This window comes from Mobula hypostoma, chromosome X1 (genome assembly GCF_963921235.1).
Source record: "Mobula hypostoma chromosome X1, sMobHyp1.1, whole genome shotgun sequence".
Lineage (NCBI taxonomy): Eukaryota > Metazoa > Chordata > Chondrichthyes > Myliobatiformes > Myliobatidae > Mobula > Mobula hypostoma.
Genome location: NC_086128.1, coordinates 33,941,710 through 33,958,339, shown reverse-complemented (window position 1 = coordinate 33,958,339; position 16,630 = coordinate 33,941,710). Strand labels below are relative to the sequence as shown.

At 43.9% G+C, this 16,630-nt stretch overlaps 1 protein-coding gene across 2 annotated transcripts in view; it reads right to left on the bottom strand.

Annotated features, from left to right (window-relative positions):
• The window catches only part of LOC134340603 (2',3'-cyclic-nucleotide 3'-phosphodiesterase-like), a 31,100-nt gene that overhangs the window by 4,080 nt on the left and 10,390 nt on the right, over positions 1-16,630 (bottom strand). The window contains exons 2-3 of one of the 2 annotated variants that reach the window (XM_063038038.1): positions 3,118-3,760; positions 2,401-2,534 (exon numbers count right to left, since the gene is read on the bottom strand). In XM_063038038.1, the coding sequence (XP_062894108.1) occupies positions 2,401-2,534; positions 3,118-3,760 (777 nt within the window). The remainder of the gene's footprint in view (positions 1-2,400; positions 2,535-3,117; positions 3,761-16,630) is intronic. The other variant, XM_063038039.1, reaches the window with a different exon arrangement.

Here is a 16,630-nt window from a genome sequence, read left to right as displayed (position 1 = left end):
GTTTAAAGGGTTTGTACTATTCTACGATCATTCGACTCAATATTATCAACATTTGTGCAAGACCATCAATGTATAAACAGGTGCTGCATGATGTACATGTGACAGCTATTCCAAGTGGGCGAAGTTCCCACTTGCTTCAAAAAAGGCAACAATTATACCAGTGCCTAATAAGAATAATGTGGGCTGCCTTAATGACTATTGTCTGGTAGCACTCACATCGACAGTGATGAAATGCTTTGAGAGGTTGGTTATGACTAGACTGAACTCCTGTCTCAGCAAGGACCTGGACCCACTGCAATTTGCCTATCACCACAATAGGTCAAAGGCAGACACAATCTCAATGGCTCTCCACACGGCTTTAGACCACCTGGACAACACAAACACCTATGTCAGGATGCTGTTCCTCGACTATAGCTCAGCATTTAATACCATCATTCCCACAATCACGATTGAGAAGTTGCAGAACCTGGGCCTCTGTACCTCCATCTGCAATTAGATCCTCGGCTTCCTATCCGGAAGACCATAATCTGTGCGGATTGGTGATAACATCTCCTCCTCATTGACGATCAACACTGGCACACCTCAGGGGTGTGTGCTTAGCCCACTGCTCTACTCTCTATATACACATGACCGTGTGGCTAGGCATAGCTCAAATACCATCTATAAATTTGCTGACGATACAACCATTGTTGGTAGAATCTCAGGTGGTGATGAGAGGGCGTACAGGAGTGAGATATGCCAACCAGTGGAGTGGTGCCACAGTAACAACCTGACACTCAATGTCAGTAAGATGAAAGAGCTGATTGTGGACTTCAGGAAGGGTAAGACGAAGGAACACATACCAATCCTCATAGAGGGATCAGAAGTGGAGAGAGTGAGCAGTTTCAAGTTCCTGGGTGTCAAGATTTCTGAGAATCTAACCTGGTCCCAACAGATTGATGTAGTTATAAAGAAGGCAAGACAGCGGCTATACTTTATTAGGAGTTTGAAGTGATTTGGTATGTCAACAAATACACTCAAAAACTTCTATAGTTGTACTGTGGAGAGCGTTCTGACAGGCTGCATCACTGACTGGTATGGAGGGGCTACTGCACAGGACCGAAAGAAGCTGCAGAGGGTTATAAATCTAGTCAGCTCCATTTTGGGTTCTAGCCTACTAAGTACCCAGGACATCTTCAAGGAGTGGTGTCTCAGAAAGGCAGTGTCCATTATTAAGGACCTCCAGCACCCAGGGCATACCCTTTTGTCACTGTTACCATCAGGAAGGAGGTACAGAAGCCTGAAGGCACACACTCAGTGATTCAGGAATAGCTTCTTCCCTCTGCCATCCGGTTCCTAAATGGGCATTGAACCCTTGGACACTACCTCACTTTTTTTTAATATTCAGTATTTCTGTTCTTGCACTTTAAAAACTATTCAATATACGTATACTGTAATTGATTTACTTGTTTATTTTTTTCTCTGCTATATTATGTATTGCATTGAACTGCTGCTAAGTTAACAAATTTCACGTCACATGCCGGTGATAATAAACCTGATTCTGATTCACTTTGCACCTCCTTCAAAGCCCTACAAAAGTAATCCTACAGATTTAGATTAATTCTCTCTCTCTCCACCCCCACCCCCACCACCCCACTCTCCCTGAGAAATAGAACCTTAGCATGCAGAATAAACACTCTGGAGCTGGAAGGATAACCTTCTGAAATAATCCGGATAAGGGAGTTTGTGGCGTGCCTCCGAGATGGATTCTTAGCGCAGCTTGTACTGGAACCTACCAGGGAGAACCTCACCAGTGTCTCTGCTTTGTTAGAAGGTTAGGGAAGTTTGGTCTGCTATCGATGACTGACAAATTGTACATACATACAGTTCTGACCGGTTGCATTGAGGCCTGGTATGGAAACTCCAATGCACAGGAACACAATAGACTACAGCGTGGTAGGTTCTGCCAATTCTTTCATGAGTACCGCTCTCCCCACCATTGAGGTCGTCGACAAGAGGCAATGTATCAGGAAGGCAACAGCAATCATTAAGGAGCCCCACCAAATCAGGCCATGTCACCTCCTCATTGTTGCCATCAGGCAGGAAGTACAAGAGCCTGAAGCCCCAGTTTTCTCCCCAGTGCCATCAGATTCTTGAGCTGACGTGAAAAAACCTCAGACTATATTTTCCCCAACTTGTTTGAATGTTATTGTTGTTTTTGTTTACTGTGTTGTGTAAGCTACATATAATTTGTTAATTTAAATTTGTATGATTTATATTTGTAACGCACTGTGCTGCTGCTGCAAAAGGCTAATTTTTATGGCATTATACCCTGGGTACGTTCACTCATGGCAATGAGCTTGAACTTCTAGTCAATTTGTATTCTAACAATAAGTCGCAATTGAAGAGCCAGTTACTAACCTTGGCCTCAGCATAAGATTCACAATTTGGAACCTTTCCATAGTTGCAGAACTTTGTGGTACAATGCAACATCCTGGGGGTCTTCTGGAAATACTCCTGCAGGTTGAAATCCTTGCTGGAGTCCCATTCCACATCTGCAGTAAACAAAATACATTTAATGCACAGCCAAGAGTCATAGAGCACTACAGCACAGAAGCATACCCTTCGTCCCATCAAGTCCTTGCCAACCTGTTTTTCTGCCTAGTTCAATCTACCTGGGCTTTTTTGCTTTATTTTTATTTTTGGTGATTGGCTGGCATTGATGTAATGAGCTGAAAGGCCATCTCACAGCTGCAGATATCTCAAATTTTATCGTTTATTTATCGCATATGCATTTAAAGGCTCATCCACTCCAATCCATTCTTATCAAGCTAGCATTGACTTTCCCTGCTGTTTGTGTTCAGTAGGTTGGTTGAGGACTGCAATAGGCAGTGTTGTGATGTCTCTACAGCTTGCCAACAGAGGATGGAGACACTCTGGACAGCTGCTCTGACCTCGTAACCCTGCCTCAGCCTTCAGGAAGAGGCTGGTCACTGGATTACAATATATAAAGCAGTGCTTCAGGCACTGCAAAAAACTTTCAGTGGAATTAAATCAGCCAGGACTGTGCCTGTGAGACAAAGGTCCAGCCCATCCCCAACACCAAAAAAATATTCAATAACAAAAAAAACTATATACATTTTACAAACTCTTTCAGAAATGTCTCATTTTTGCTGAGCTGATCCAGGAATTGCATTGCAATTCTGCGCATCTTCTCCCCATCTTCTTTCACCAAGAACCAACCAAAGTAGTATGGGATTATGTTCTTCTTCAAAATTGGCTCCAGCTGTTCCATCATCTCCACAGAGAATTTCCAGTGGCTGTTTTTGACCAGAAGCTGGAAGTTGTTGCTCTCCTCCATTCTACAGTTAACAATGAAGACAATGTAGTCCTTGTCTCTGGCAAGATCAAAGAGATAGTCCAGGCGTTTCAAATCATGATGGGTGTCATCAACCACAAGGACCTTCTTATCTTCTTCAAACCACTGATGGATTTTCTGGTCCAACCTGTCGTACCTACTACGGTCTGCCTCAGATTCATCCACCTGGGGAATGAGCTCGAAGTCATCAGCAGAAGCGACAGCAGAGATCCCCGAATATTTTTCTGTGATTTTTTTGGCAATGGTAGACTTCCCGCTGCCTGGAAGGCCACGCAGAATGAAGAGGGAGTGAACTGCTTTGATTGCTTCTATGGTATCGCTGTCATCAAGGAAAGGGAAACTGGTGTATGGCACAGGCTTAGTCTTGGATGTTTTTCCGCCCATTCTGAATAAGCTTCTGATCTAAAAAAGAAATGGAAACAAGTGAGAAAAAGTGGGAATGCCAAGTTCAAACTCTCCTTTATATGCCAAGGACTGGAGGCCCAGAGGTGGCCTGTCCTGGAATTGGACGCCTTCTGTGTGTGTGCGGGTGGGAAAGGGGTTTGTTTGCTGTTGTTTTGTTGTTATTATTATTATTGTTGCTTGTGTAGTTTTGTTGAGCATTGCAGGCATGCTATATTGGCGCGAGAATGTGTGGCGATATTTGTAGACTGCCCCCAGCACATCCTTAGGGTGTATTGTTAGCGCAAATGACACATTTCACTGTATTTCGAAGTACATGTGACAAATAAATCTGAACCTGAATTTGGAATTCTTTGAAAACATAACAAGCAGGATAGACAAAGGAGAACTGGTTGATGTTGTATACTTGTATTTTCAGAAGGCCTTTGACAAGGTGCCACACATGAGGCTCTTTAACAAGCTACAAGCCCATGGTATTACAGGAAAGATTCTAGTATGGATGAAGCAGTGGCTGACTGGCAAAGTGGGAATAAAGTGAGCCTTTTCTGCTTGGCTGCCAGTGACCAGTGGTGTTCCAGTGGGGTTCCACAGGGGCCTGCGTTGAGACCACTTTTTATGTTATATGTTAATGATTTGGATGACAAAATTGATAGCTTTGTGGCCAGGCTTGTGGGCAATATGAAGATAGGTAGAGGGGCAGGTAGTCTTGAGGAAGCAGAGAGGCTACAGAAGGACTTAGATTAGGAGAATGGGCAAAGAAGCGGCAGGTGTCGGTAGTGTCAGGAAGTGTATGGTCATGCACTTGGTCGAAGATATAAAGGTGTGGACTATTTTCTACATGGAGAGAAAATTCACAAATCTGAGGTGCAAAGGGACTTGGGAGTCCTCTTGCAGGATTCTCTAAAGGTTAATTTGCATGTTGAGTTGACTGTGGAGGCCTAGTCATTGGGTATGTTTAAGGCAGAGGTTGATAAATTCTTGATTAGTCAGGGCATGAAGGGTTATGGGGAGAAGGCAGGAGATTGGGGCTGAGAGGGAAATGGATCAGCCATGATAAAATGGCAGAGCAGACTTGATGGGCCAAATGGCCTAATTCTGCCCCTATATCTTGTGGGAGTTGAAATTCATAAAAACAGAGGGGAGTCTGACAAGGAGCTTCTTTTAGTCAGACAGCAGTTATGATCTGGGGTTCACTGCCTTCAGGAGTGGTGGAAACAATCAATCAGGGCCTTCAGCTGGGAGCTGCGTGTAAAGGACCAGGCAACAGGGCTGAAGGGATGGCTCTCCCAGCAAGGCGTCCACTTAACGGGCCAAATAGCCTCCTGTATTGTGAAGGTTCTGGAATTTTTTGCCTTAGTACACATGGGTACCACATGTGAATTCAGTAAACTCCAAATAATGGATGTCTGAAATAAAACAGAACAATATACAGTATACATGACGTTGAGCCAACCAATTTAATTTAATTTTTTTTATTTAGAGGTTCAGCAGGCCCTTCATAAGAACATAAAAAATGGGAGCAGGAGTAGGCCATCCGGCCCGTCGAGACTGCTCCACCATTCAATAAGATCATGGCTGATCTGGCCATGGACTCATCTCCACCTACCTGCCTTTTCCCCATAACACTTAATTCCCCTACTATGCAAAAATCAATCCAACCTTGTCTTAAATATATTTACTGAGGTAGCCTCCACTGCTTCATTGGGCAGAGAATTCCACAGATTCACCTCTCTCTGGGAAAAGCAGTTCCTCCTCATCTCCATCCTGAATCTACTCCCCCTAATCTTGAGGCTATGTCCCCTAGTTGGAAACAACTTTCCTGCCTCTATCTTATCTATCCCTTTCATAATTTTATATGTTTCTATAAGATCTCCTCTTTCTTCTAAATTCCAACGAGTATAGTCCCAGGCAACTCAGTCTCTCCTCATAGTCTAACCCCCTCATCTCTGGAATCAACCTGGTGAACCTCTTCTGCACCGCCTCTAAAGCCAGTATATCCTTCCACAAGTAAAGAGACCAGAACTGCATGCAGTACTCCAGGTGTGGCCTCAACAGTAAACTGTACAGTTGCAGCATAACCTCCCTGCTCTTAAATTCAATCCCTCTAGCAATGAAGACCAACATCCCATTTACCTTCTTGATAGCCTGCTGCACCTGCAAACCAACCTTTTGTGATTCATGTACAAGCACTCCCCAAGTCCCTGCAATTTTTTTTAACCATTTAAGTAATAATCTGCTCTTCCATTTTCTTTCCAAAGTGGATGATCTCACACTTACCAACACTGTACTCCATCTGCCAGACCCTTACCCACTCACTTAACCTATATATATCTCTCTAAAGACTCTCTGTATCTTCTGCACAATTTGCTTTTCCACTCAATTTAGTATCATCAGGAAACACTCGGTCCCCTATTCCAAATTGTTAATGTATATTGTGAACAGTTGCAGGCCCAGCACAAGGACATTCAGCTTTCAACCAAGCTCAAGGTGCACAAGGCTGTGGTCCTCACCTCTCTCCTGTCCAGCCTTGACAACTTGAGGAGTCCGCAGCCGACAGGGCTGCGTGGTGCGCCCTGACCAGAAAAGCTGCATCTGACTTTGAGGATGACCGAAATCAGCGCCTTGCCGCAGGACGAGACCGACACCACAAAGCTGTGTATGCACCTGTTCTAACAACCGCCATTCCATGTCCAACCTGCAACCGCATGTGTACTTCGGCCTACGGCCTCCGAAACCACATGCGTATCCACAGATGACTGTACAATGTTTAGTCTTCCTCAGACACCGAGAGACAACCACCACCAATCTTTTTCTCCTTTGCACTTGATTTTGCTTTACTCCACTCTTACTTTTCTCTCTTTTATCTTTTGCTTTATCTTTATCCACACTTTTCTCTTTTACTTTATCCACACTTCTCCAATCAGTTGAACTCACCCCTCCCTACTATTTGGTTTAAAGCCCTATCCATACCCTAGTAATGCAATTCACTATGATCCAGGACCCATCATGGTTCCGGTGGAGCCCGTCCCATTGGTACAGCTCCCTCCTTCCCCAATACTGGTGCCAATTTCCCATGAATTCAAACCTACTTCTCCCACACCAATCCTTGAGCCACGCATTTAAATCTCTAATCTTTTTGACCTTGTGCCAATTTGCACGTGGCTGAAGTAGTAATCCAGAGATTACCACCATTTTGATTCTGCTTTTTAATTTAGTCCCTAGCTGCACAAATTCCCTCAGCAGAACCTCTTTCCTCATTCTACCTATGTTGTTGGTACCCACATTGACCATGACAACTGGATCTTTCCCCTCCCACTGCAAATTCCAGCCCTCACCGCCCAATTATAACCATGTGACAATTAACTTACTAACTGGTACATCTTTAGACTGTGAGAGGAAAACAGAGCACCTGGAGGAAACCCACACGGTCACATGGAGAACATACAAAAACTTTACAGACAGCAACAGGTCTAGCCATTCTCTCCCATATAGCTGATAAAGCTCTTACAATGATCAAGATGCAGGTACAGGAACAACAAAAAACATTCAAATATGTTATGAGTACATTGCAATACATAACTGTAAATTACAGTAAGTATATTATATTTAAAATTAAATTAGCACAAAAAGAGAGAAAAAAAGAGGTGAGGTGGTGTCTGTGGGTTCAACTTCCATTCAGAAATCAGATGGCAGAGGGGAAGAAGCTGTTCCTGAATCACTGAGTGTATGCCTTCAGGCTCCAGTACCTCCTACCTAATGATAGCAATGAGAAGAGGGCATGCCCTGGGTGGTGGGTGTCCTTAATGATGGACGTCGTCTTTTTGAAGCAATACTCCATGAAGATGTCCTGGATGCTGGAGAGGCTAGTGCCCATGATGGAGCTGACTGAATTCACAACTTTCTGCAGCTTATTTCAATCCTGTGCACTAACCCCACCCTCCTCCATGCCAAATGTTGATGCAGCCAGTTAGAATGCTCTCCATGGTACAACTGTAGAAATTTGCAAGTGTCCATGGTGACAAACCAAATCTCCTCAAACTCCTCATGAAATATAGCCACTTCTTTTATTTTTTTTTAGTTGCATCGATGTGTTGGGACCAGGTTAGATCCTCAGAGTTGTTGACACCCAGGAACTTGAAACTGCTCACTCTCTCCACTTCTGATCCCTCGATGAGGACTGGTGTGTGTTCCCTCATCTTACCCTTTCTGAAGTCCACAATCAGCTCTTTGGTCTTACTGATGTTGAATGCAAGGATGTTGCTGCGATACCACTCAAACAGCTGATCTATCTGGCTCCTGTCACCATCTGAGATTCTGCCAACAACAGTTGTGTCGTCAGCAAATTTATAGACACTGTTTGAGCTGTGCCTAGACACAGAGTCATGTGTATATAGAGAGTAGAGTAGTGGGCTAAGCACACACCCTTGAGGTGCTCCAGTGTTGATCATCAGTGAGGTGGAGATGTTATTTCCAATCCACACAGATTGTGGTCTTCCAGTGAGAAAGTCGAGAATCCAGTTAGAGGGAAGTACAGAGGCCTATGTTTTGGAGCTTTTTGGTCAGAAATGTATTGAATATCAGAAATGTCAGAATGATTGTGTTACACTGAGCTGTAGTCAATTAACAGCAGCCAGACACAAGTATTACTATTGTCCAGGTGATCCAAGGCCATGTGGAGAGTCAGTGAGACTGCATCCACTGTAGACCTATTGTGGCAATTGGCAAGTTGCAGTGGGTCCAGGTCCTTGCTTAGACAGGAGTTGATTCTGGACATGACCAACCCCTCAAAGCATTTCATCACCATCAATATGAGTGCTACTGGACGATAGTCATTAAAGCAGCTCACTCTGCTATTCTTTGGCACTGGAATGATTGTTGCCATTTTGAAGCAGGTAGGAAGTTCTGACTGTAGCAATGAGAGATTGAAGACGTCCCTGAACACACTAGCCAGCTGGTTGGCACAGGTTTTCAAGGCCCTACCAGGTACACCATTGGGGTCAGTTGCCTTATGAGGGTCCACCCTCTTGAAAGGCGATCTGACTTCAACCTCAGAGACAGAGATCATGGGGTCAGTAAGTGAAACAGGACCCCCGGTGATCTAATTCTCCTGTAAAGACACCAAACATGTCTATGTTAACTCCAGTGTGGCTGCGGAACACAAAGTTCAGCAGTCGGAATTTTGGAATCATGTGCAAGGATAATTCGCTTACCAAGGTGATGACTGACCCCGTATCCAGCTCAAATTTCACAGGCTGTTGTCCACTGCGGGTGTAACCAAGTAAGGAGGCTGGTTTTGGTGGTACATATCCTGGGTTTGGATGTGTCCTTGCATAGAGTCAAAATCTGCCACATTCCCATGGTGTGTTGCTTAGTGAAGCACTTCTTCTCAAGGTGTCGTACTTTTTGACAGAATCAGCAGAATGTCTTTTGATGCTTTCAATCGGACCATTGGGCATGACTTTCACCACAGCGATGGGATGTCTGTGGAGGCTTACTGACAATGGGCTGTGTGTGGGTCGGTATCCGCTGGCAAACATTGACGTTTTTGGGAGGGGGCTGTCTGAATTGGGGTGATTGAGGGGGCTGACTCTGTAAGCCTTCTCTCGACTGCCTCCCAGTGGCAAGTTGTAGAGCATGCTTTGTCCCAGGGCAAACCGTACTTTCTGGATAGGAGGCACCATGGGATACAGGATATCTCTTGTGTCCTCCCATCGTGGCATCCAACAATCAACGTTTGCATCACTTCTTTGAATTGGTTTGGGGGAATATCTTTGTACTTGCAATCACTAGGGTTAACCTTGTGATGAAATCACCTACATTCTCATAAGGAGTCTGTTGCAGCTGTGAGAGCCTGATGTGTGCCATAAAGACATTGTCCTTCATCCCCAAAACGTTGTTCATGGCCTCAGATAGGTCTGTCAGTACAGATTCATTCTGTAGGCAGAGCATCAAAGTATTTCTGCCTGAGTTCTCCCAAATATATGCGGAGCAGCTTGAGTTTCATTGCTTCCTCCAGCTTCTCCGCGGGTGTTAAAATTGGCAGGAGTTCTCTGTAATCCAGGAAGGTTCCATGGGTCGGTTTTGCCACAGTTGTGGCCCAAAATGGATTGAGTAGAGAGACCATTCTTGTTTTGATCCTTGTCACCAACTATTACGTATGCGCAAAGCAAGAACAATAAACAATGATAGAGCAGTTGGATTAAACATTTTTAATGAGTCACGTTAGCTGCAGTACGTGCGGGGCAACTTATAGTGAATGAGCAACGAACCAGGCCTGCAGAGATGAAAACGTGTGCACTTGAAAACCCACACTAAAAGAGAGGGCCTTCCACACATCGGAGGCCTAATCGATTCAACTGGCAGGCACACGCATTCGTACTTGCCACATTCTCACAATTGATCCAATACAATTTAAGGAGGGTAAGCAAATTTGGCATGTCCCTGCTGACTCTTACCAATTTTTATTGATACCCTCTTCCATCAAGCAGAAGACAGAAAAACCTAAAAGCTGGTACCACCAGGATCAAGAAAAGGTTCTATCCCACAGTTATCGGACTCCTGAGTAGAACTCTTGAAAGATAACATGGACTCTTGGCCTCACAAACCACCGCATTATAATTTTGCACTTTACCATTTACCTGCACTGCTCTTCTTTGGTAGCTTTTATACTTCATTCTGCGTTGTTATTGTTTTAACTTATCCTACCTCAATGCTCTGTGTAATGACTTGATCTATATAAATGGTATGCAAGATGAGCTTTTCACTGTTTCTTGATACAAGTGACAATAATAAACCAATACCAAAAAAAAAATCACTGACATCTAACCTATATCAGGCCTTACCCAACTTCAGCTTCAAGCCAAGTCACTAATTCTTTTAATGGACTGGGACAATTTATTCTCTAAACTACTCAGTTTTTAAAGCAAAAACAAAATACTAGAATGTCACCCACTTGAAATAAATGAGTGCCTAAGGCAAGCTACAGTTGGCAAGACTTCCTGGAGGCTGCACACAGAGACTGCCTCAGTGTGCGGTCACATACAGCTCAAATACGAAAAGGCAACCTAAGTAACAGCTGTCCTGAGAAACAGGAACTGTGACTTGCGTATACAGCGAAAGCACACAGGTTACAGATGAAACTTAAGAAAACATGCTTCACATTACACTTACAACACCCAACATACAAGTGGGAGCCTCAATTATTGCTGGGGACTATAAGCAAAACTTGCTGTGATGTTCTGGTTTGAGGTGACAGCCCCAAATCACAAAACATCCTTATAGTAGATGAGTAAACATGGATTGAAACCCCTTGATTCTGTTTTTTTTTTACATATAGTTAGAAGCAGGATGGCAGAAATCCTCATCACATTCAATAGGTGCTTGGATTAGCGGCACAGACCTGGATCCTGGATACACAAAAAGCATTGGAAGGTAGACTCATCATGAGTTCTCCGATGCTTCATGCCTCTTTCCAGCTAGCATGGACACTATGGGCCAAACAGCCTCCTTCTGGAATGTGTATGGTAGTTTACCTCCCAGGTGCCAGGGTCCGGAATGTTTCCGGTTGCGTCCATGATATCTTGAAGTAGGAAGGAGAACAGCCAGAGGTCGTGATACATATTGGTACCAACGACATAGGTAGGAAAAGGGAGGAGGCCCTGAAAGCAGACTACAGGGAGTTAGGAAGGCAGTTGAGAAACAGGACCACAAAGGTAGTAATCTCGGGATTACTGCCTGTGCCACGTGACAGGTGAATATAGGAATAGAATGAGGTGGAGGATAAATGCGTGGCTGAGGGATTGGAACAAGGGGCAGGGAATCTGATTTCTGGATCATTGGGACCTCTTTTGGGGCAGGTGTGACCTGTACAAAAAGGATGGGTTGCACTTGAATCCCAGGTTCAAAAAACTAGGTAATGATAGAGATCTAGAAGATTATAAGGCTAGCAGGAAAGAGTTTAAGAATAAAATTAGGAGAGCAAGAATGGGCCATGAGAAGGCCTTGGCAGACAGGATTAAGGAAAACCCTAAGGCATTCTATGAGTATGTGAAGAGCAAGAGGATAAGATGTGCGAGAATAGGACCAATCAAGTGTGACAGTGGAAAAGTGTGTATGGAACCAGAGGAGATAGCAGAGGGACTTAATGAATACTTTGTTTCAGTATTCACTACGGAAAAGGATCTTGACGATTGTAGGGATGACTTGCAGTGGACTGAAAAGATGAGCATGTAGATATTAAGGAAGAGGATGTGCTGGAGCTTTTGGAAAGCATCAAGTTGCATAAGTCACCGGGACCGGACGGGGGATGTATCCCAGGCTACTGTGGGAGGTGAGGGAGGAGATTGCTGAGCCTCTGGCAATGATCTTTACATCATCAATGGGGATGGGAGAGGTTCCGGAGGATTGGAGGGTTGCAGATGTTGTTCCCTTATTCAAGAAAGGGAGTAGAGATAGCCCAGGAAATTATAGGTCAATGAGTCTTACTTCAGTGGTTGGTAAGTTGATGGAGAAGATCCTGAGAGGCAGGATTTATGAACATTTGCAGAGGCATAATATGATTAGGAATAGTCAGCATGGCTTTGTCAAAGGCAAGTCATGCCTTACGAGCCTGATTGAATTTTTTTGAGGATGTGACTAAACACATTGATAAAGGTAGAGCCATAGATGTAGTGCATATGGATTTCAGCAAGGCATTTGACAAGGTACCCCGAGCAAGGCTTATTTAGAAAGTAAAGAGGCATGGGATCCAAGGGGACATTGCTTTGTGGATCCAGAACTGGCTTGCCCACAGAAAACAGAGTGGTTGTAGATGGGTCATATTCTGCATGGAGGCTGGTGACCAGTGGTGTGCCTCAGGGATCTGTTCTGGGACCCCTACTCTTTGTGATTTTTATAAATGACCTGGATGAGGAACTGGAGAGATGGGTTAGTAAATTTGCTGATGACACTAAGGTTGGAGGTGTTGTGGATAGTGTGGAGAGCTGTCAGAGGTTACAGCGGGACATTGATAGGATGCAAAACGGGGCTGAGAAATGGCAGATGGAGTTCAACCCAGATAAGTGCAAGGTAGTTCATTTTGGTAGGTCAAATATGATGGTAGAATATAGCATTAATGGTAAGACTCTTGGCAGTGTGGAGGATCAGAGGGATCTTGGGGTTCCGAGTCCATAGGTCACTTAAAGCTGCTACAAAGATCGACTGTGTGGTTAAGAAAGCATACGGTGCATTGGCCTTCATCAATCGTGGGATTGAGTTTAGGAGCAGAGAGGTAATGTTGCCCTGGTCAGACCCCACTTGGGAGTACTGTGCTCAATTCTAGTCGCCTCACTACAGGAAGGACGTGGAAACCATAGAAAGGGTGCAGAGGAGATTTACAAAGATGTTGCCTGGATTGGGGAGCATGCCTTACGAGAATAGTTTGAGTGAACTCGGCCTTTTCTCCTTGGAGCGACGGAGGATGAGAGGTGACCTGATAGAGGTGTACAAGATAATGAGAGGCATTGATCATGTGGATAGTCAGAGGCTTTTTCCCAGGGTTGAAATGGCTAGCACAAGAGGGCACAGGTTTAAGGTGCTGGGGAGTAGGTACAGAGGAGATGTCAGGGGTAAGTTTTTTTTTTGTACGCAGAGAGTGGTGAGTACGTGGAATGGGCTGCCGGTGGCAGTGGTGGAAGTGGATTCAACAGGGTCTTTTAAGAGACTCCTGGATAAGTACATGAAGTTTAGGAAAATAGAGGGCTATGGGGTAACCCTAGGTAATTTCTAAAGTAAGTACATGTTCGGCACAGCTTTGTGGGCCTGTATTGTGCTGTAGGTTTTCTATGTTTCTTTGATTCTAATCTCTCTATTATGGAAGGTCTAGGCATTAAAAGGAAATAGATTATCAGCTCAACGAGTACTCATAGGACCACAGCTTGTAAAAGACACAAAACATTCAGATCTCTTGGTGACATTATGACTCTGAGTGTGAGTAGGCCGACCATAAAGAGCCTCGGGTGAACAGATTTGTTGCCAAAGCTGACTGATTTCAAGCTGGCGCCAGTTAGCCACAGTGACCCAACCTGCAAAAATTCAGATGCAAAATTAAGAGTGGCAATGGAAATTTCATCAAATGCCAAACATTACATTTGCATCCTGTTATCAAGTGGCCATTTTCTTAATCATTCATCCCAGAAAGGCTGGCACTTGATGCCCAACTTTAACTGTGTAGCCGCATCCTGTGGCAAAACTGCAGATAAATAAGAGTCTGAAACTGAATATACATTCTATACTCAAACTTTTTTTCCCACTCATCACTAAATAAACAAGCATTCTCACCAATGATGTTTACTAAAACAAGCTAGATTATTACCGTCAACGAGGTGACTGACTCGATACACGATGTTGAACTCTCCAGGTCTGGTCTCCCTGTTCCAAATGTTTCCTCTCCACTCTCAGCGCCCGGTCTCTCTCACGTCCCGCACTTACAGGACTTCTTCTTTGCTACAGGTTACACAAATGTGAACTTCCCATCCCTCCTTATACCATCCTCAGAGTTGTTTCTTCACTGGCCCTTGTTTGATTACTTCTAGTCCAGGTGTCATTGATCAGTTTATTTTTGGTACTGGCTTGACAATCCGTTTATAACTTACCAGCACCAAACATCAGCACCTGTCCACTGACTTGATCATGTGCTACTTCTGTGGTTTTCCTTCGCACCCTATTTTGTTCAGTTTTTTGCAATGAAGCTCCCTGATGCTTGACACACCTCCATGAGTCCAGAACTGAGCACTAACCTCATCTGTAAATCCACCTTCTGGAAGCCCCTGGCTACATTTGCCCCCTTTTGATCAAATGATCACAACCAAGCCACTTAAGTACTCAGATAACTGAAGCTGAAGGAATGTAACATAAGGGTGAAACACAGAAAACTGCAGCACAGGTCAGGCCCTCTGGCCCACATTGTTGTACTGACTTTTAATCCATCTCCTCCCTCCCACATACCCCTCCATTTTTCTTTCATCCATGTTTCTTAAATGTCCCTAATATTTTTGATTCTGCTGCCACCCCAGCAGTGCCTTCCATGCGTCTGCCATTCTGTGTAAAAATACCTGACGTACTTCCTATACTTTCCTTCATTAAAATTAGCCATTGCCACCTTGGGGAAAGGTGCTGGTTGTCCACTCTATCTATGCCTCTTTATCATCTTGTACATCCTCTATCAAATCCTCTCTCATCCTCCTTTGCTCCAAAGAGAGAACCTCTAGCTCACTCAACCTTGCCTCGTAAGCCATGTTCTCTAATTGAGGCAGCATCTTGATAAATCACTTCTGCACTCTGTCTAAAACTTCCACATCCTTCCTAAAATGAGACAGAGATCATAATTTTAGGGCATACTCTGAAGTTATGGAATATAGTAAATATTAATTTCAACAGCAACCAGTCTTCAGATCTGAATGAGTCTGAAATACAGCTCTGAACAATGGTCTTCCTGGAGCTACAGACTAGGGTTGACTGCAAACCGAGAAACCCACAATTGACCCAAGATGTCTGAATATGCATGAATGCAGCTCAGAGACAGTGGTGATTAGCATTCTGGAATGTTGGTGTGAAGATCTAGGTGTTTGAAAATTTAAAAATTAAAAAAGAAGTGTTGGAGATACACTGTCATTATAGAATTGTCCTGTTACCTTTGATCTTTAGCAAGTAAAAATGTCATGTAATATTGGATCAGGCAGTCTCTTCTTCCAAGTTTGATGCCTGCATGTTCTGCTGAATAAAGACATCTATACCCACCAGCTTCAGTCTCTCTCCGGTGACCTGTGTTCACAGCCACAACAGTAACAAATGCAGATTACAAAATTAGGTGCAGTAAATTTCATAGGTCAAATCAGTGGACAAACACTTGGTGCTGCTAAGTTTTAAATACATGGCCAAGCCAATAGTAAAACCGATCAACGCTGCCTCGAGTGAAGCCAATCAAAACAAGGGTTGAACTCATCAAGTGAACAAATAACTCTCCACACATCATATAATAAGTGCCAGAAAACCCACATCTGTGCAACCTCTCCTTGAAGATCAACATTTGTAAACAGAGAGAGCATTCTGCATTCAGAACACGAGAGAGACTAAGCGCTGAAAGTCACGAGGCAGTCCGTACATCTGGAATGAGAAGACTGGACCTAGACAGTTCAACATCATGTACCTAGCAGCCAGTCGCTTTGTATGGATAATATACTAATTTGTTTTAATAATTGTTTATTAGTGAGAATACTTGTGTATTAAGTGGCAAAAAATAATATTTGAGGAAAATGTATATTCAGCAACAGATTCTCTATCTATTCACAGGCACAAAGCAAATTTGCAGCCATCACAGCTCTGTGCCAAAGACTGTAGATAATTTGTGGGTGGTAAAAAATTAAATGTTGCAGCCAACATAAACCAGTAGTAAACGGAATAAATATTTCAGCGGGGGGGAGGGGGGGTGAGATGTCAACCAAACAGGCTACTTTATCCCCCCAGGTGGCATTGATCACCTCATAACCATCCGCCTCCTGCCAATTAGTAAGCTACAGTTACTTCAGGATCGCAACACAATAACTATTATACAGCACAGAAACAGCTCCTTCCGCCCAACTCATCCATGCATAGAATAGAATAACAGTCATAATGGAACAGATGGTCACTAAGCCCAAGTGAACTTGCTGGGTCCCTGTAAGTCAGTCAGAACCCTGCTCTAGACCCCTAGCACTGCAAATATATTTGTAGAGTCACAGCACAGAAACAAGCACTTCAGTCCTCTATCCTGCCTAGTCCCATCGACCCACACCCTGACCATAACCCTCCATACCCTGCCCATCCATGTACCTATCCAAATTTCTCGTAAATGTT